Genomic DNA, 20,607 nt, shown 5'->3' with positions numbered 1-20,607 from the left:
TTAAAAAATACTCAAAATGTTTCGAACTTTTTAATCCAACCTCTTTGCGTGTTTTCCACTACTCAAAACCAAAAACTTTTGGCAATCTCGAAGTGTAGCTTATTTGATTGCCAAAACCCCATGTTACCATATCTCGAAGTGTGCACCCATGCCAGCATTCATTATACAATCTCATTAGTTTCTATTACTTTGTAATCTTTTCAACTCCACATGCTCCCTATTTTCAGTATAGGGAAATTGCCCCAACCTTTGCAAACTCTTCATTATTTTCATACATGAAAAAGCAACGATGAAATTTATTTGGTAAAATCCCCTCTTCCATGGTGAAAGTTCGTATGGATATTAAATTAGGATTATATACTATCACACCAATTTTATTTTGTTTACAGAAATCACGGGTATCCTTAGCCATGGGATGCGAAATTTGACAGCTCAAAGTGAGTCACATAGTTGAAGAAATTTTATTTTGGTCCTTATGGCTAGTCAATGAATCGTGCCCAGCCACCCACTTTCACATCCAATAGCATATGATGATTATATAAAAAACCACCAACTATTTCAAAAAACGGGTAAGAGTATAAATGGTCTTATTGTATTCATTTCCTGTTTAATTAGTTAGTTGTAAAGTTGAAACCGATAAAGCACTTCAAATAATAGAGATTCGTATGTTTGCGCCCATTAATTCATTTAGCCATGAAAGTTTGTTTTTCTTTTCTTGTTAAGTTTGCAAAGTACAACTGTTGAGTTCTTTTGTGTTTTCTTAGGTAATTGGTCGCAAATTTCACTCAAAACTTCAGGTATGCACCTGCCACCATACGTGACGAGTTTGGTGTATTCAAAACCGGTTGGACCAGATATTAGATAAATGAAAATATTTAAAAATATAAAATATATTAAAGAAAGTTGTTCAAGCTTATTTTACTAGTCTTACAAGTCAAAACCAGCCAATCTGACATCCAAAACTAATTAAACATTGATTTTGACATATTTTTTATCAAATTCAATTTTTACTTTGGCCCAAAAGACCGAAGCATGTACAGTTCAACTGTAGCATTATTTCCATACACTTATCAATGTAGTACAGGTGTATCTATGCACGTGAGAGAGATGTACCTCCCAATCTTTGTTTTAATATAGTGTTTGTGGTTCTTAAAGTCAACTTCCCAAATGCATTCTTTATATGTTATTCAACAGTCTCCTTCCATGCATGTTGCAAATAAATTAAAACTAATAAACCAATGAAATCATGATAGAATATTGGGTTTTTGTGTCATTCGCAAAACCTACTTTTGTAAAATGCGTACTAATTTAAACAAGTCTCACTTTGATAATACTATACTTACACTAACTATAAAATATCCTTACAGTTGTCACCCATCCAGGCTAATCTTTTGGGTTTTATTCAACAGTTAATGCATTGACTTGGGTATGATGCAGTTCACTTCAAGTAAACCCAAATAAAGGTAAAGTAGCCTAAAAAATTGCCCACCCTTGGTGGAGAAATTATCACAATACCCCTATAACCTTCAAGTCTTAAATGGCCACCTTTCCAATGGACTAACACAAATATGACACTGATATACTCTCCCCTCAAAAGGATTTCATAGATCACAGATCGTTTATAACAACCCCGAAACTCCTCCCCACCATCTGCTTCAAGTAGTCATAGGACTAGTTATGAAACTATGAGAGAGACGATTTCCTTGCTTCTACTCTTCCTTCTCCTTTCATCTCCTCTTTCCTCTTCCTCCACTCTTGAGTTCAGAGACTCTCTCTCTGATCTCTCTCAACAGAGCACCCAACATTGCTCAAATTTGAAATCCACAGACAAGTTCCTTTGCGAGCTCACTGGTGCAATAGATGCTCAAGGCCCACGCTCACCCAGTGCTCCCCCACTGCTAAATTCCACTTGCAAATTCAAAGAAGATTGTGTCTATAGCACCTACTACCCCTATGCCACTCCCCCTTCTCCAGAGCTCGAGACCATTCTCGATAAGTATGTAGCCATGCGTGAACGATGTCTAGCCAAGGACTCTGATACCCTATTGGACACCTTCCATTCATCTGAGCGCCCAAATTGCCAATATGTTATATGGAGGCAAACCAACGCAGGCTTTGGTAATCGAATCATATCCTTGATCTCCACCTTCCTGTATTCAATTTTTTCAGCTCGTGTCCTTCTTGTTGATTACCCAAACTGGAACGATCTCTTCTGTGAGCCCTTTGCAAGGTCCAGCCTTAGAGTCCCTCAGGGCTATCCTTTAGACTATAGCCTCGGTGCATCATACTTGCAATATCTCGATGCCAAGTGTGGATCACCAAGGGGTAATGCTGGTAGCAGTCCATGCAACCAGACAATTGTTCATCTCATATTAGACCATGCGTCTCCTATTCGTGAGTACGACTCTGTACTGTGCCCGTTGGGCTATTCAAGACTAAGGAACATTCCCTTTGTGATGATTAGGGATAGTAACCAATACTTTGTCCCAGGTTATTATGCAAACCCTGTGCTAAGACCATTGATGGACTTGCTATTCCCTGAGAGAAACATATTTCATGTGCTCTCAAGGTTCCTGCTCTTCCCTAGTGATGCAATGTGGGGTTCTATTAGGCTCTATCTTGATGTCCATGCTAGCCGGCGTGTGGGTCTCCAAATTAGGGAGTTCAAAATAGGTAAGTACACAACAGAATATGATGACAACATAGTTAGATGCTTAAGGGAAAGGGGTGGCCTTCTACCTAAAAGATTTAGGAAGAGAGTATGTGAAGATGAGTACTTGGCCATCCATGTCGCCACTCTAGAGAAAGGTCACGTGGGAAGAATGAACGAAACAATGAAGATCATTGAGGAAGAGACTGGGAAGGAGGTCAGGGTGAAGTGGCAAGAAGTCGAGAGTCGAGAGTTGCATGATCTTACGCAACAGAAAGAAGCCCTTATAGACATGTGGGTGCTAAGTACAAGTCATGTGTTGATAACAAGCATGGAGTCCACTTTTGGTTATGTGGCCAATGGTTTGAGTGGGGTGCCCTCATATTTCATAGACAAGGAGGAGAGTGAGAGTTGTAAGGTGAACCATGGTGTAGACCTATGTTTCCATCAGGCACCAAAGATGCTAGTTTGCAGCGATGATGAGCCTGTGAGATATAGAGCATATGATCTTTCTGTCAATTCTTCATGGATACGGCCATGTGTGGATCGCCTAGTTTTTGGATGGAGTTTAGCTGGAGAAGTTTCGTATCCATTGTAGCACTTTTCTGTCAAAAATTCTGATGCTTTAAGGTGCCTCCTGTTGGACCTAATCTAGAGACTGGCAAAGATCCCTCACAATTCGTTTATGAGATTATATTCTGAGTTTGCACTGATAAATATGCAAATAAGTGACTGCCTAACTACAAATGTCGAGTATTGGCGTGATATGATGGGGCCCGTGGTCTTAATCAACCTGGCCTATCCAGCTTGGAATTCACTAGCCGAAGTCATACCGGATCGGGAGGCTAGTGATTTTAGGTCAAAGCCTCCTAGTATTCCAGTGTTTTCACCTTTTTCTGTTATCTATAGCTCAGATCGACTATGGCTTAATAAAGTCATATCAGGGGGCTCGGAATCAACCCCCTACCGAGTCAGAGCCTGATTCTAATTTTTGAGACACTAGCTTCAATATGTAAGATTTTATTGCATTTCTCTCCTGTACTACGTATATTTCCTTTTGCTGGATGTGTGTTACTCCAATCCACCTGTTTTCATGATAAAAAAATACTGGTTTATCCTTATTTTCCTTTTATGGTTTTAGTGCATTATTACAAAAAATAAAGTACTATAAGATAGTTCTAGGAATTGCATACTTTTCGTACATGTAGCTTATAAAAACATACTACATGTCACCTCAACCCTCCCTTGTCTATAGGGGAGGGCAGAGACGAATAGTTCCTCCACACAAAGTGATTATTGCACGACTTCAAGACTGGTATCAACCATCAATTGTTGACAAAGGATGGTTGAAGAGACATATAACTTAGTATTTGTAAACTACTAGTACCATAATATATAGGGAAAATATCTCCTTATCCTCTATTTTTAACCTCCATGTCTCATGAGATCCAAGAATTGAAAATATTACTTGTAAGCAAAATGTCTCCATCTTTTCTATCTTACAACCCCCTGGACCCCTTTGGTCATAAATTTTTGACCCAAACAAACACTAAATGACACCCTATTCAAACTCCATCTCTCACTCTCTCTAAAACTCCATCTCTCTCTCTTCGCTTCTCAGTGAGTTTACCCGCCAAGGGGTTTAGCTTGAGCTCGAACACGAGCACACCTTAGTTGTGAGAGAGATGGATTTTTAGAGAAAAAGAGATGGAGTTTGGGTTTTAGAGAAAGATGGAGTTTTAGAGAGAGATGGAGTTTGAGTTTTAGAGAGAGATAGAGTTTTGAGAGAGAGAGAGAGATGATGATGTGAGAGAGAGATAAGGAGTTTGGGTTTTAGAGAGAGATGGAGTTTTAGAGAGAGAGAGAGAGTCATTTCATAAGTTGTTGAGGTCAATAATACATGGTCAAATGGGTTTAGGGGGTTAGAAGATAGAAAAGATGGCGTCCTTTTGCTTACAAGTAATATTTTCAATTCTTGGGTCTGATGAGATATAAAAGTTAAAAATAAGGGATAATAGGATTTTTCCCTAATATATTTTTCCCGATTGTGATAATTAAATGTCTTAATTCACTTACATTCTTTTCTTATATTTTTTAATGTTAATTTGAAGCTGGTAGAAATGGAACTCTAGATGTCAAGGGCATCTACAAGCCTGACCACCTATGCCTAGTTCCCATTCCTTAATTTATCGCCTGAATTATGATTTAATCTTCCAGCTCCCTTGTTATAAAGTGGTACCATTTCACAAATTGTATACCAAAATTTTGACAAATCTTCCTTTTTCCTCATTGATTTCCTTCTAGGGAAATTTAAATTTGGAACAAATTTCTTCCTAGATCCAAAAATACTAATTTTAGGTTAAAATGAAACAATGAAATCTGAAAAAATGAAAACTTTTACGCTGATAAAAGTGAAAGCATATGGTGCACTTTCAATGAAGCATAAACATGCATGAGTGCATGGACATACATAAATAAAAGACATACATACACATTTGTAATCCCGCTTATAAGCAGTGCTCATAAGCACACCCTTACAATAGGTAACAACATAATGTATCAAAGGACTCAACAATATCTTACAAGATCTGCATCCTAGCTTATCCATCCAAAAATGAAAGGTAAAAGATAAGGGAATCTGTAGAGGAAAGTATGAAAGAAAAGCTTAGAGCTGAAAAGATTAGTAAAAGGTCACAATTTAACACATCAAAAGATATATTACCTTCACCTCTCCAAAAAGTTCCTATATTCAGGCAAAGTAGAGATGTGTAACTGGAATTTTATGTGATTGCCACATACCAATGAGGCTGAAGGGAAAGTTTATAGGACAGCAGTGAGATCAGCTTTGCTCTATGGGGCGGAATCTTGGGCAGACAAAAAACAATATACTCATAGAATAATTATAGCAGAGATGAGGATGTTAAGATGGATGAGTGGCAAGACAAGAAGGAATAGAATTCGAAATGAATCTATTCGAGATAATTTAGGCCTGACACCAATAGGAGATAAAATGAAAGAGAGTAGACATAGGTTGGTTGGTCATGTGTGGTAACAACCAAATACAACACCTGTTAGGAGGGACGAGTTACTTCAGGTGGAAAGACTGAAAAGAGCAAGGGGTAGGCCCAAAAGGACGTGATTGAAAATCGTCCAAAAAGATATGGTGACTTATGACTTCACTGAGGAGATGACCTTTAATAGAGCAGAATGGAGAACCAGGATTCATGCAGCCAAACCAAATTAATTGGGAAAAGGTTAAAATGATGATGACGATGATTCAAGATATTAAACTTGTATTTTATTCTTATTTATGATTGATTTAGAATACTTTTCCTTCTTTTATATGCTCAATTCAGTATGATTATTCAACAACAGATGAATGTACTCCAATAATCAAATAGAAAAGTATACAAAGAGATCATTTACTTTAATACAAAGAAGTCACAATCACTCTTGTCCATCAGATTTTAAATCGGGTGGTTGTGAGTATGTCATTGACTAGACTTAGTTCAAAAAAGAATTTCTTGAAATTTGTGGCACACCCCAAGCTATCCAATTTGACGTTTAATGGCTACCAGCAATTGTGACCTTGTAATACAAATAGATAGTCTCTTAGTATACAATTGCTAAACATATTGTACCATCATTTATCGAAGTCCAAGTGTCGAATAATTTTACATAAATGGTCTTGTCTATGAAAGAAGAAAATAACATTATGTTCCAAGCCATTGAATGTAATGCAATAAACAAATTTCACTATCATAAAAAGAATCCAAGTGTTAAAAGAATACTTTCACAAAATGGTCCTCTGTGAAGATTAAAAATAAATATATGTTCCAAGCCATCTCTCTCTCTCTCTCTCTCTCTCTCTCTCTCTCTCTCTCTCTCTCCAATCACACACAGCATGCATAGGATTCTTACTTTACACTGTCCCCAAGATGAGGTTAGCATGGTCTTGCAACACCTTCCATGCTGTGTTGACATGCCTCTCCTCTGTTAGTGGCGCTCCCACTACAAAACGCAGTACAAATCTACCCGATAGCACCTGATTCATTGCATGAAGAACCAATCGAAACAAATAATTTTCAAAACCATATAACCAATAGCTACAATCACAGGAAACGAGTCATTTATTGCTTAACTAAGAGAAACTAAGGAAGCAAACCATTTTAAGTATGCCAATTAAACTCTGTACACAAATCAAAATGATAAATCTGTTATTAGTTTGGCCTAAATAAGTAACTACAACAAATACTAAAACAAATAGAACTTATTTACATAAAAGAAACATCATTGATCGCATTTCTTTTCTTGAGTACCTAATTGAGAAACTCGAATCGTGCCAATTTTACACATCGAACTGCAAAGGAATCTCACCGTATGGGTTAAAAACATAGCACCACTGTTATTCACAGCCTCCAATAGCTTTAAATTTAGTTTTGAGGCATCATCTTGTCCATTAGGCATAGGTTTAAGGGCAAAGCATACAAGTGCAAAAACCCTAGGCACAATAATCTGCACAATTCAGAAAAACAATCCACCAAATGATGAACTTAGTCAAGACATTGTTGAAAAATGTAAAAAAGACGCAGCAATCCATCCATTTAACAAGCATATAGAACATGTGTATGAAGATGATTTTACCATGCAAGCATCAGCTGAATATCCTTCCACTTGTGTAATAAATTACGACAGAAAATGTAAATTACTATAGAAAACTCACAATACAAACAATTAAACATATCTAACTCCATACCTCAAACCTTGTATCAGTGGCAATAAGTTCCTCAAAATGTTTAGCCAAATTGATATGAGTTCTTATGTGGTTTTGCAAGTTTGCAACTCCATACATACGCAAGACCATCCATAGCTTCAAAGATCTGTATTTAGCAATCCCAGTTATTTTGGAAACAGCAATAAACATGGATCTTGAATTTCAAGAAAGATTGTTAGTTATTTTACCTTTTTTTTGGCTGTGGAGAAAACCAAAAAGAATGTAACATAATTCACATATGTTAATAACGAATTTTAAATTAAACATTCACATAAAGGAAATTTCAGATCAGGAACTCTTTTCATAAAAGATGAATGGATAATGGTCCACATGAGATCTCAAAGACGATAAGAGGTTATTAAAAAGAATGAAATTAGTTGGTAGGAAAAGGAAACACTTTAGATTATAAAACACTAAAAGGCATGCAATGGAGAGCTCTGTCATTTTATATCAAACAACGTAAGCACATAAAGTCGCATGTTGAAGGTAAAATAGTCCATCTGGTACCACATCAATCTTAGCCATTTAGTCAGTACAGTAGCTAAAGGGTGATTTAGCGATTCAAGGGTTTAGTCAAGAATGAGGAGGCCCTTATATGGAATCATTCAGAAAGCAATAGCCATTAATTATCGACAGTCAAGGGCAAACTGTGGAATAGATGAATAATTTTTCAGAAGGGATATTTCAAGGCTAAGAACATGTCTCACAGTTGGACACATTCAGGATAGTTATGGTGATAGTAATTCTACTCACTCAACATCAATGCAAAGTCTTGTATAGACATCTCAGATTGGTTTAAGAAATTTTGTTATGTTTTCAAGCGTCGGCCTTTAACAGGGAACATCCAATTACTCCATGACCATTAAACCATCCAACTTTTGAAGCATTGCCCTTGATGTCTGTGTTGATAATTTGTAGTTAGAGGTCACAGATCACTGAGCATTTTCACCAACCTCCAAAGTAGTTGCCGTACTAGGAATTCAGCTATTATTTATTGAAGAGGCAATTTCTTAACAGACTTCTTTTCGTGTACTCTAGTACTCATAATGTACTTTATACCATTTTTCCCCATATCCAGGCACAGATCTAGATGTAGAAAACCTAAATTCATACGCAAACTGCAACATGTAAGTATTTTGTGTATGCTATTAACTGTAAGGTTCTCACTCATAAATTGAGAATTCCAAATCTTGAATATCAATTTGTGTAACCAAAGGATGACAATCCAATGCTAAATCTTTATTAAGAATCAACAATCCCTAAGGAAACCAGTCTTTTATTCTTTTGCAAATCAATGTTTTTAAATATGGGAAACCATAGAAAAGATAATCCTTTTCAAAGTGCACCCAGTTATTCCCTTCAAGATGGTAGATATTATAAGTGCCAAACAATTACAACAGATCATCAATCAATTAAAGAATGAAAAATTAATTACAGTCGATCAATATTTATGGACTAAGTGTGGTAAGGAACGTCTCTAGGAAGTCAAATTTCAGACTATGGTTTCCACCTGCTTATGCCTGTGCAAAGAGCACTCTATAACACGATATATTGAAAGAGTATGTCAAAACTTCATTTGCTTGTAATCCAGGAAAGGGTAAATTCGTAGAGGGAGACTCAATTCATCAGGAATTAAAACATGAACTTATTATAAAGGGTGTATTAAGATATACCAGTTACCTAAACCGTCTTCCAAGAGGGATTTGCCAATCCTTATAATCCACAACCAAATCTTCCTCTGAAGCCTGCAAATATACCCCATAAAATCAAACAAAGAATTATACTCCATAGAACCAAAATTTCCAACATCTGTCCAAAGAATTATACTGCAGATTGCCAATATTTATCTTGGCCTTCTGGGCTGATCATAATTTCAACAGAAGAATAAAAGACTTCTTTCCAGCAAGAATTGGTAAAAGTTCATATATGGAATGTTGCCGCACATGATTATCAAATTGTGTTATAAATAAATTTGTCATACTATTTCAAACGAATTGCTTAATATTCTTGTGTTGACCACAGGGTTTTTTATTAACAAGGCTCAGTCCAAAAATTGATAGTCATTCAGTTGACCATTTTAATATGAAATATATCCTTATTTTCTCTATAATGAACCTTCACGAGATCACAAAAGCCATATGCAAAACTTCTAGAACGTTTTTTTGCAAAATAATTTCACAATTATGGAAATCAAGAAGATCCAAAAGTATGTTTGGAAAAGTAGTCTCCTTGTCATTTGAGTTCCCACTTCTACTGTACTTATAAAAACTACATGAGAAACTTGGAAATGCTAACCTTATTTCTCAGAAACTCTGGATTCGTAGACAAAGATTGGATTAAATTACTTGAATCCTGTCAAGAGTAAAAGAAAATCTCAGAATTGAAACAGCATTATTCATAGAAAAGAACAAAAACTATTTAAGGAAAAGAAAAGGATATGAATAAAGAAAATATAACCTATATGAGACAATGTTTTAAAATGCGGCCGCATTATGCGGGATATGCTCGCATTCGCATCGCGAACTGGCGCATATGCGCTTTTGACAGATGCGGCCGCATATGCACCGCATCATGGCCGCATCCCGTATCGCACCGCATCTGTTTTTGCGGAAAAAAATTTCGATTTTGCCCCTCGGGGAAGGGCAAAATGGTCTTTTTGTAGTTCCAAAGTTTAGGGAAACTATTTGGGGGGTTATTATATCCCCTAAACGAAGATTTCCAGCCACTTTTGTGGCTTTTTTTGCATCCAATCAAAGGAAAAAAAAAATTTGGAGAAAACATTTTTTTCATCCAAATCTTCGATTTGGCTGTTGTTTGATACTTGGATGTTCATTTGATACCTTTGATTGCTGATTTGGAGATGTTAAGGTGAGTTTGTGATAAGAAATTGGGGATTTCAGAGACCGTGAAGAAATTGACCACTACTTCACAGAGCCGGTAACTTTTTATTCCTTGTACAATAATATTTTTATACTTATTTTTGGGGCAATATCTTCTTCCCAATCTTCTAATAACAAGGATCCAGCTTGGAAATATACTAAACTAAAAAATATGAAAGATAGAATTTGTGTGATATGCTTGCTCTGTGGAAATACTTATATGGGTGGTATTTTTGACAAAAAGAGCATTTAGCCGGAATTTCTGGGAATGTAAGAATATGCCCACAAGCTACAGATGATATAAAAAAGGAGATTAAAGAATATTTGGATAGATTGAAAAAAGATAAAGAGAAAAAAGAAAAGAAAAGAAAGGAATTACTTGATGATATGCAAGTATTTGATGACGTTGATGATGATGATGATGATATGTCTGAAGTTGCTATGAGGTAAAGGGGTACTCATACTCCAACCTCAAGAGAGAGGGTTATAAATATTGATGGTAGTGCTGAGAGAAGAACACCTCTCTGTAAGGGGCCAATGGATTCTTTTTTCACCCTAAGCCCCGAAATTGTGGTTCAGGAGAGAAAGAAAAAAACAAAACCAACCACAATTGACAATAAATATAAGAAGAAACAAAGGAAGTCGGTATGTAAGTGGATTGCAAAGCGGATTTACATGGCCGGCATTCCTTTTAATACTATAACTCTAGATAGTTTTGCGTGTATGGTCCAAGCAATTGGGCAATATGGCCCAGGACTTATTCCTCCTTTACTACAGGAGGCTAGGGAGCCCTTGTTGAAGGATGTTATATTTGCTGTGAATAAAATTTTGATTTCTCAGAGAGAAGGGTGGGAGAAATATGAGGCCACACTGCGGCTGGGCATTTCTTGACTTTGAAAAGGAAGCATATGTTTTGGACTCCTTGTGCAGCTCGCTGTGTTAATCTTATGCTTATTAAAATGGGTACATCTTTATTTAGTGGGGTGATTTCAAGAGCTATGTTTGTTGTTGGATTTATTTACAATCACACCATAGTCCTAAGCATGATGAGGTCTTTTACAAAGAAAAGAGAATTAGTGAGACCGGGTATCACTAGATTTGCCACGTCATTTATCACTCTTCGAAGCCTAGACAAGCAAAAACGTGCCTTGAGGACCATGTTTGCTTCAAAGCAAATGGTCAAAAGCATAACGATGGGAGAAAGGCCGAAAAAATTGTTTTGAATGCATCTTTTTGGAGTCAAATAATTATTGCATTAGCGGTGGCTCGCCCTTTAATGAGAGTGCTTCGACTGGTTGATGGTGATGCGAAGCCTGCTTTGGGCTACATACATGAGGTAATGACTAGGACAATAACTGAAATAAAAGATGTTTTAAAGGATGATGAAAATATGCGCAAGGCTATACTTGAAATTATTGATAGAAGATAGGATACCCAGCTTCACAGGCACCTCCATTCAGCCGGTTATTTTCTAAACTCATCTCTTCACTACAAGCACCCATCCATTGAGTCAAATCGTGTAATAAATGGTGGGTTCTTAGATGTGCTGGAGAAGTTGGTGCCAGACAAAGATATCCAGAGCCATGAATTGATTAAGTTCAAGTTAGTCTTGGGAAACTTTGGGAGAGATATTGTCACTCGAAATGGGGGCACTATAGATCCAGGTAAAGGCCAAAAGCCCAAAAATAATCTTACTTGTCTCTTACTTTATGTTTAGTTCCATTGTTTATTTTATACCCTTAATTTTTAACTATATTCTAAATTATAAAATATTATACAGCTGCATAGTGGGCATTATATGGAAGCAAGACACCAAATCTACAATGTCTCACTATTCGAGTGTTGAATCTCACGTGTAGCTCATCTGGTTGCGAGCACAATTGGAGTGCATTTGAGCATGTAAGTCCTTTACTCCTTATTCCTTAATCCTTATTTCTTGAATTTCAATTTTCTAATCTAAGATCTAATTTATCTGATTTCAAATTTCTACCACAGCTCCATACAAAAAAAAGAAATAGGTTGGAACATAAAAAGTTAAATGATATGGTTTGTGCAGTATAACGAGTGGCTTAGGGAGATATGAAAATCGCATGAAGCTAAACCCTATTCAATTATATGAAGCTGATGGTGATTCTATATGTGAGTGGACCATGGATCTAAGACAATAACGTGTGTTTGAGCATGAGGATCTTACATGGCTTGATGTCGAGCTAGCAACAGGGGCTAATGAAGAAGATCAACCTAACACTAGAGCACAAAGGAGTAGAGGAGCTGCTGGGTCTAGTTGCACTCACACATTAGCTTCAGAGGTCGAGGAGGAAGCTGACTCAGAGGAGACCGATGAAGAAGAATACATGGAGGTTGTCGAGGATGATATTGATGATGCGCATGACGACTCTCAAGATGACTTGTCTGATTGATATTTGAAAAAATGAAGTTCATTGTATTAAGTTATTATTTATTAACTATTAACTCTTCTTGAGCTTGACTTTTGATTTTATTTTGTAATATCATTATTTTGTGCTTATGGTTGTTGATGGTTGTGCTTAATTATAATTGTGCTTATGGTGCAAATTTGTGTTGATGGTTGTTGATTGTTGAATGCTTTATGAAGCTGGTTTCAAGTTTCTAGTTTCTATCAGAGGATAGTGGATAACTGGATACAGAATCTCCGACAGCTAATAGTTTTGAAGTTAATCATTAAACTAAAATACCTACTATCACCTTCATTTTTTCTACGCATTAACTATTTTTTTAGATTTTTTAGAATTTTTTTACATTTATTGACCGCATCATCGCGATGTACCCGCATTCGGGCCGCATCGAGCTGCATCGCCGCATCGGCCCCCCACCGCATCAGGGCCGCATCCCTCATCTTAAAACACTGATATGAGAAGATATTTCGTCATGCAGATGCCTACCCAAAGGATACACAAAGTTCACAGTAAACATAAGAGCATGATACAACATAAAGAAACTAATGCTTAAAGAATGCTTACCTTCACCCATAGTGTTGAGCAGTCAAAATTTGTAAGGAGCCATTTATGGGGATTCATATTGAATGAATCTGCTTCCTCAACACCATCAATGTAATGCCGATATTCCGGACATATGCAAGCACTACCAGCATATGCAGCATCTATGTGAAACCACATGTCATTGGCCTGTTAAGAGGTCATCAACCAACCAGAATTACTATAATAAAGAATGAGAACCATACAGAATAAAATCACTGCATTAGGATGGCAGGTGGTCTATAGTGAAGAAAATGAGAGCCACGATGCGTAAGAGAAACAAATAGGAGATATATATGTCATAATCCAATGTACTATTATGAAGCCACGGTCAATTGGCTCATCACAGTCTGTTGAAATGATGGACAGTCAGAGAAAGAATGGGACCCACCAGTGTCGTCACATCTTATTCTAGTGGTGGGTCCATTATTTATATAGCTAGTGCTGAGAATACAGTTTTTACAAAGTCTGGTTAAGAATGAATGAGTATATTTAAATATATGAAGTAATAAAATCATAAAATAAAAGAAAAATAGACAATAAAAAAAGGATGATTTCAAAGCAGAATGGAAATTCAATAGAACTAAGAAAGAAAGAAAATTTAATGGGAAAGAACCCACTCCAATCCAAAAACCACTTAAATCAACCTACATACTAGTAATTACACCTACTCCTTGAGTCCAAATAGCATTTAGGTCATGAAAATTGAAGGTATCATATATACTATGCATCTGTCTCCAGCAAGGTATAATCCTTAGGTTACTCTTAATTTTTGTTACCTTAGCGAGCCTTCCCAGTGCAGCCAAGGGATCCACTGCTGTAGAAGAGGTAGTACCAACCTGATAGGAACAACAATACCCAAAAATTAATAGCAAGTAGCAATGAGATTATTGATATTATGGAAGCTCTCTTCAAACATGAAACAGCATAAAAGTACTGGGCAGAAAAAACTTGCCACAATTGACTCATACACTTAAGTAACCTTGTTACTTGTGAGTCAAGAAAGGAGAGGAGAAGTTTTCACTACAAAGACAATGGAGTCCTTTGAGTTGACACTTTCGAGGGCACTTCTTGAGTGACTAAAGGAGGGAAATCCACGGGGCTTCGAGGAAAGTCAGGCTTGGGTTTTCATACCAAGAGGTACATACAAATGGCTTTTTATGAGCACACAAAAAATATAAATTACCACTTTGTAGAGAGCATGTTTATAAGAAGAAAACAAGCGCCCCATTTTCAAGCCAAAAGATCAATTAGCTGACGTGCTCACCACCTTTCTGAGGAATTGGGAAAAGAAAATTTCAGCTATTCATAGTTCATATCCAAGCTAGGAAGAAATGTAATCATCCTCTAGTATGAAGGAAACCAGTTTATTTGATGTTAACCAATTTCGACATACAAAGCTTCATGTTTTCTCCCTTAGCCCTTTTGGAATGAATACTCAGCTACTTGCAAACCATCAGGTATTTTCTTATTTAATGTTTCTTCAATTACTCTGTTGCCTGCAAATGCTACGTAGGCCTTGGGTTTGGCAATAATGATATCTCCTAACATACCGAAACTCGCAGTCACTCCACCGGTTGTAACCATGACAAAAGTTTAAGGACTTATTGTTGGAATATTATGTATAAGACTTTTATACTGGCATATCCAAGTAGTTGAATTCCCTTCTTATTTCAATATGCATATATTTAATTACTGGAGCCCTAAATCAGTGCATGAAAAGTTACTCTTTCAATCCGTCCCTCTCAAACATTAGCGTTATCAAATAAGCAAATATGGAGATCATGAAAGCATAATTTAAATAATGACAATAGAAACATATGAGAAGTCCTTACATGAAAAACAATTAAAAGATTAAGAAAAAAAAGGTACACATAATAGAGATGATCCCTTTCTTACCGTTGCACAAAGAAAAATAGGAAGCAAGCCAGCTGCAATGTCATTACTGATGGACTCAGAGGCAACCTCAGGAGAAAGGGCATAATTTGTCATGAAAGTTGCTTGCAATAGCCTACAATTCATTGGATTGATTCCTGCTATCTGGATGCACATAAAAGAATGCGTACCTCTGTCATTCAGGCTCCAAAATTCAGATATCCAGAAAAGGAAATTTATAAACAAAGTAAATCCCAACTTTCGAAACAATATAGCAGGGAAATGATTTCTCTAGGAATTCAATACCAAAGTGAAACTCTTAAAAGAATAGAAATTTGTGCTGAGAATTAATTGTAGAAGAAAACACAAGAACAGAAGAAAGGTAGCCATTAAGAAGTCTCCAAGGAATAAACTGCATAGTTACATGTCAACTTACAAAGATGGCATGAGACAAGTCCAAATGCAACTAGCTACAATAAAAGCATTGTTGAAAAATAGCAGTGCCTCTTAATAGGGTCTTTCCTTTACACAAGCATATATTTGTATCAATAAGCTGCCAGAATAGTATTTTAAGCTTCAAAATGATGATATAGAATCATGAATATAACATCGTTCTAGAATAAAGGAACTTTCCTTCCCACAATCGCACTGAGATTTGAAAATATTTAATAAACTTAATAAACTTGATAAAAGAGAAGAGTGTTCCCAAGCAATTCATAAACCACAATATAAGAAAGTAATAGAACCATATCACCTTACAAGCCTTTATTAAAGCAGAATGTGTTTGATCTGATCCATAAACCACAAGGTTCTCCAATAAATTTTGGCCAACTCTCCTTAACGCCTTGTCTCGTGCAGCCAATAATGCAACTAACATGGCTTCACTTGCTGTCCCCTGGATCACACCACCACCTTTCCCTACATTATTTCATACATGCTTTCATTAAGTATCTGAGAAGTGGAGAGCACCTGATATGCTGTTCTGCTTTTGAGGTCATTTATGATGTAACAAAATGGATTTGCTACAAGAACAACAAAGAAGTATAACAATATTACTTTACTACTAATACAGCTCTTGGCAAAAGCCAATGAAATTAGTTACTAATGGATACAACAGATAACAGATGTCCCGTAAAGAATCAAACAAACAAATAATGTACCTGGCTAGCTGCTCCTCGTCAAGCTAAAAGGATTATTTTCATAAATTTTGCAAAGTGAAAATGAAGTTGGCAAAATATAAGGAAAATAAATGTCTAAAAGGAACAAAAGATTGCAGAGTCATAGGATACCTGAGCTTGTCCAAAGATGATTAAAACATTGCATTATCAAATAAAGAAGACTATTATATTGGCACCTGTTGAAAGAAACTGTTCAGGTAGCTTCAAGACTTTTGCAAGCCAATCCAAGACTATCACTTCCAATTCAGTTGCAGCAGGGGAAGTCACCCAACTAAACCCCACAATGTTAAAACCAGCACTAAGCATTTCCCCAAGAAAACCAGCTGTGCTGCTATTCGATGGATAATAAGCAAAATACTTTGGGCTTTGCCAATGAGTGACACCAGGAATAATCTTGTGTCGAATATCTGGACATTGGAATCAATAGAGACATTAAAGCTGCCCCGATATATTTTATGAAAAAATAAAAAAAATAAAAGTTACTGCAACACATATATACATGCATATATACAGACATAAATGCAAACATAAATTCGATACATACATATGCGCACGAGCACACATGCACACACGCACACGCACATGCACATGCAAAGGCGCAAACACACACGCACATGCGCACACGCACACACACGGTAACATTCATGCACACGAACGCACACACACAGACAGGAATATGACGTTTTTGTGTTTTAATGGGTAGTATGAGAAAATATAGATTAATACAGAAATATTAAAACTATTAACTAACAACATCATGAGAATCATGCCCTTTGTTTATAACGAAACAAATCACGTTTAATCACAAATTGTCTTTGTCTTGATAAATCCCCCAATTGAGCTGGAGATTTGTGTCTGTGATGCTGTAGAACATCGTTGAACATCATAATTGGCTTGGTGCTGATCATCCATCAGCAAGCATATCAACAATTTGAAATTCCAAAGGGTTTGCTTCACTAATGTTAATGCTCATTGATAACAAGCTTCTAGGTATGTGCATGTGTGCGAGCAGATAAGGATTAGCGCTACCTATATATACCATATAATCTTTATGCTTTTTTATATGCATGTGTTTGAAGATATTAACTTATATGCATACATAGTGCATAGTGCATAGTAAGTTGTGCACATCTGCTTTCTGTGTGCATACATATATACATATCCCTATGTTTAGTGTGTGTGGGTTTGTATGAGTCAATAAATACCCATACATGTGCATAATCCTAGATGATAGAGCAAGCCTCTGATATGAAAGGAATAATCAGTAAACAGCATAAACAATACAACAAAAGAACAGTAGGCATCATGCTTCACTATTAAAAGAGAGAAACTTCACCTTCAAGAATGCTTTCAAACGATTCAGGCATATCGGGGGCTGAATCTGGTATAAGGTTTCGTAAGTAACCAGGCTACAACCAAATGAGTTCGCATGCCAATCAAAAAGTCATATACATCAAAATTCAGTATCTCAAAAGCTATAAGCTTCAAAATTCAATGATTTAAATTTTCTCTAATCTTCACAAGAGATTTAAATTTCAAATAAGCAGCCATGTAAAATGAGCAAAAGAACTTAATTCAAGAAACCAATCAATTCATTAGAAAGACTGTAATAATAAAAACAGAGAACAGTTACAAATAAAGGCAAACATATAGAGAACAAGGAACATAAGAAAAAAAGTAATAACCAACAGATAAGTAAATGGAATCAAAATGGATACTTTTTAAAGGTGCTCAGTAAATGAATTTGTAATACAAATGAAATCAAATTGGGTAATTTGCAGAAAAAATTACAAATACGAACAAAAAGGCTAGACAGAGAGAAACCCACACTTCTTTACGAAGAAATAGGTAAGTGTGGAGAGAGAAAGAACCCATGAAAAAGAAATAAGAAAACAGGGATTCAATGAAATTGGAATAGCCATAATTGTGAGGACCTGAACTTGGCTCCGCACAGGGTAACTCTCAATCTCTTTGTAATAATCAGAAATGAAATCCACCATCCTGTGACCGTGCTCCCTGAGTTCTTCAGCATCCATTGCCCTCATACCGACTTTTTGGACTCCATTTCCACACTCTTTCCCCTCCCTACAAAATACCCACCACATTTTGAATGTTTAAAGCCATGGATGTAGAGAGAGAAGACGAAGGATTGAACTTATTACACGTTGTGCTGGAATGAGAATGTTCAAAATCATGGTGGAGTCTAGAGTGAGAAGACAGAGAATGAACGTACATTGAGTTGCAGAGGAGATGGAGAATGGAGATTGATTCAGCTTCCTGCACGCGATGAGCCCCAGTGTCTTTACCGTTTAGTTTAAATCTTCTCTAATCACTATGCATGGCCAGACACACATGTATGGATGTGGTTGTTTGTATAAGGCTGAGGCCCTAAACCATCTAAGTAAGGCGTACCTATAAATAGAGTAAAGAAATATTGGTTCAGGATTGAAAATCTTCATGAGGTCGGATAATTTATTTTTTCACCTCTAATCATAAAATTTAAAGCTCGAGTTATCTTAAACGCTTGAAAATCTTAAAAAAAAAAAAAATGACAGTATAAATAATGTATTACAAAATCCACTGCCTCAATAATTAGAAGCCCAATTTCTTTGTACATATATCTCAAAGTAGAGATGATTGAATAAGGGGGTATTTCGATAAGTTTGATAGTTTAGAGCCTCAACCTTATATAAACTTTTTCCTATATGTATTACCTAGAGCCGATATATCATACTCCAAGAGTATAGACTGTACACTCAGGCAATAACAAACTTAGGATTATTTTGCCGATCTAAATTTTGGGATTCATTGACATCGCTGCATTATTATTCCGGAGATGGAAAAACTTTATAAAAGGCATCAAATTTTACCATAAAAGTAACTTGCACATTAAAACCTAGTGAAAAGGCCACTAACAAATTAGAAAATCTTCTTGCTAATCATTAGAGCTTTTAATTAAGTCGGATATACGAATATTGGTTTGGCATTCTACTTTATCAAAAATATACCTTTAGTGAAGTTATATTTGGACATTAAAACAATCTCTTCTAATGAATTTTAAAGGTGGGTTTTAATTTGATTGTTTAGAGCCTCAGCTCTATATAGACTTTTTCTTATGCGAATACCTTTTCGATTTGGGCAAGGTTTGTATAAAGTGTCGACCTCATTCTATTGAGGTAAGATGCACATCAAAACTGTACGGACCTTTTACTAGGGAAGTAAGGCGCATATGAACATTATTTCGAAAGATGTAGACTCAATGCCAAAAAAGCTTTTTCGGGTATGAAAATCTGTTGTCACTTCTAATTATGAAATTTAAAGTTAAAAAAATTTATTTTTTATATCCATACATTTAGAGGATGAGATGATCAATTTGAGGGTTTTTTTAGCATTAAAACAAACCTTTTCCGGGTTTTTGATGTACGCCTTACTTGAATTGCATAATAAGGTGGACACCACGTACAATTTTTTTTCAATTTTATAAACATGCATTTTACCATTTTACTGCTAGAGGCATCGCTCTCATTGTTTTTTTTTTTAATAGTACTGATTATTTTATGTTTTTTTGTTTTTTTATTTTATTGTTTTGAACTTATAATATCCAACTGATTGCTTTCTTTAGAATGTTGCAACGAACCTGATATGTCCATTCAAAACCTTAAAGAAAAGGAAAAGGCTTTACTTTCAATAGTAAACTAAACTGATCAACATAAATTATATCCTTTTTCTGGACTGAAAATAGATAGATACCAATTATCATCATCTCTCACACCCACGGAAAATGCCATCCCCTTAAAGATAAGAACACTCCATTAATTTCTGGAAGAAGTTTATATAGAGCTGAGGCTCTAAACAATCAAATTAGAGCCCACCTCAAAAATTTGACTAAAAAAAATTTGTTTTGATACCCAAATATCCTCAAATAGATCATCTCGACATCAAGATGCATAGACATTAGTAAAAAAAAGCATTTCAAATTTTGAAAATAGTACATCTTGTAACGTATTTTTGGACCGTCAATTTTCAAGATTTCCAAGTTTTCATAGATTTGCTCGATCTACACTATTTTTTAAGCTTTAAATTTTATAATTAAAGATGAAAACATATTTTAAGGGTATCACAAAGTTTCCAATATTGAAACCACATTTCTAGATACTATTTGAAGGTGGGCTCTAATTCGATTGTTACAAATTGCACCATTAATTTATTTTATCTTTCCTCTTCTTCTTTCTTTTTC

At 35.9% G+C, this 20,607-nt stretch overlaps 2 protein-coding genes across 5 annotated transcripts; one reads left to right on the top strand and one right to left on the bottom strand.

The window, feature by feature from the left end:
- Positions 1–706: 706 nt before the first annotated feature.
- Positions 707–3,730, top strand: LOC18444146 (galactoside 2-alpha-L-fucosyltransferase). The gene has a single exon (XM_006854324.2). The coding sequence runs from the start codon at positions 1,686–1,688 to the stop codon at positions 3,246–3,248; it is 1,563 nt and encodes a 520-aa protein (XP_006854386.1). The 5' UTR covers positions 707–1,685; the 3' UTR covers positions 3,249–3,730.
- A 2,653-nt stretch (positions 3,731–6,383) lies between these two features.
- On the bottom strand, positions 6,384–18,653 carry AAS (Pyridoxal phosphate (PLP)-dependent transferases superfamily protein). Of its 4 annotated transcripts, none has more exons than XR_016060026.1 (13): positions 18,604–18,653; positions 18,305–18,455; positions 17,707–17,779; positions 16,547–16,777; positions 15,947–16,110; positions 15,217–15,357; positions 14,097–14,156; positions 13,303–13,467; positions 9,720–9,776; positions 9,098–9,169; positions 7,407–7,530; positions 6,970–7,165; positions 6,384–6,695 (listed from the first exon to the last, which is right to left on the bottom strand). XR_016060026.1 is itself a non-coding variant. In XM_088872951.1 (13 exons), coding segments are annotated over exons 1-13 (1,443 nt in total). In that variant the 5' UTR covers positions 18,606–18,653; the 3' UTR covers positions 6,384–6,681. The 4 variants fall into 4 exon arrangements, 2 of the variants coding, with proteins under 2 accessions (XP_088729077.1, XP_006854387.3); XR_016060025.1 differs by having other exon boundaries at positions 7,028–7,165; XM_088872951.1 differs by having other exon boundaries at positions 9,105–9,169.
- Between the last annotated feature and the right edge of the window lie 1,954 nt (positions 18,654–20,607).

Source organism: Amborella trichopoda, chromosome 7, assembly GCF_054954075.1.
Source record: "Amborella trichopoda isolate Santa Cruz 75 chromosome 7, AtrichopodaSantaCruz75HAP2 v2.0, whole genome shotgun sequence".
Classification (NCBI taxonomy): domain Eukaryota; kingdom Viridiplantae; phylum Streptophyta; class Magnoliopsida; order Amborellales; family Amborellaceae; genus Amborella; species Amborella trichopoda.
This window is presented reverse-complemented; position numbering and strand designations above follow the sequence as displayed.

Excerpts from the sequence above, each read along its gene's own strand:
- AAS (XM_006854325.4), bottom strand. Across the intron at positions 14,157-15,216 it reads CTATTTTTCTTTGTGCAACG|GTTGGTACTACCTCTTCTAC; the intron begins GTAAGAAAGGGA and ends TGTTCCTATCAG. Across the intron at positions 13,468-14,096 it reads CACTGGGAAGGCTCGCTAAG|GCCAATGACATGTGGTTTCA; the intron begins GTAACAAAAATT and ends ACCTCTTAACAG.
- LOC18444146 (XM_006854324.2), top strand. The coding sequence starts at position 1,686 with ATGAGAGAGACGATTTCCTTGCTTCTACTCTTCCTTCTCCTTTCATCT.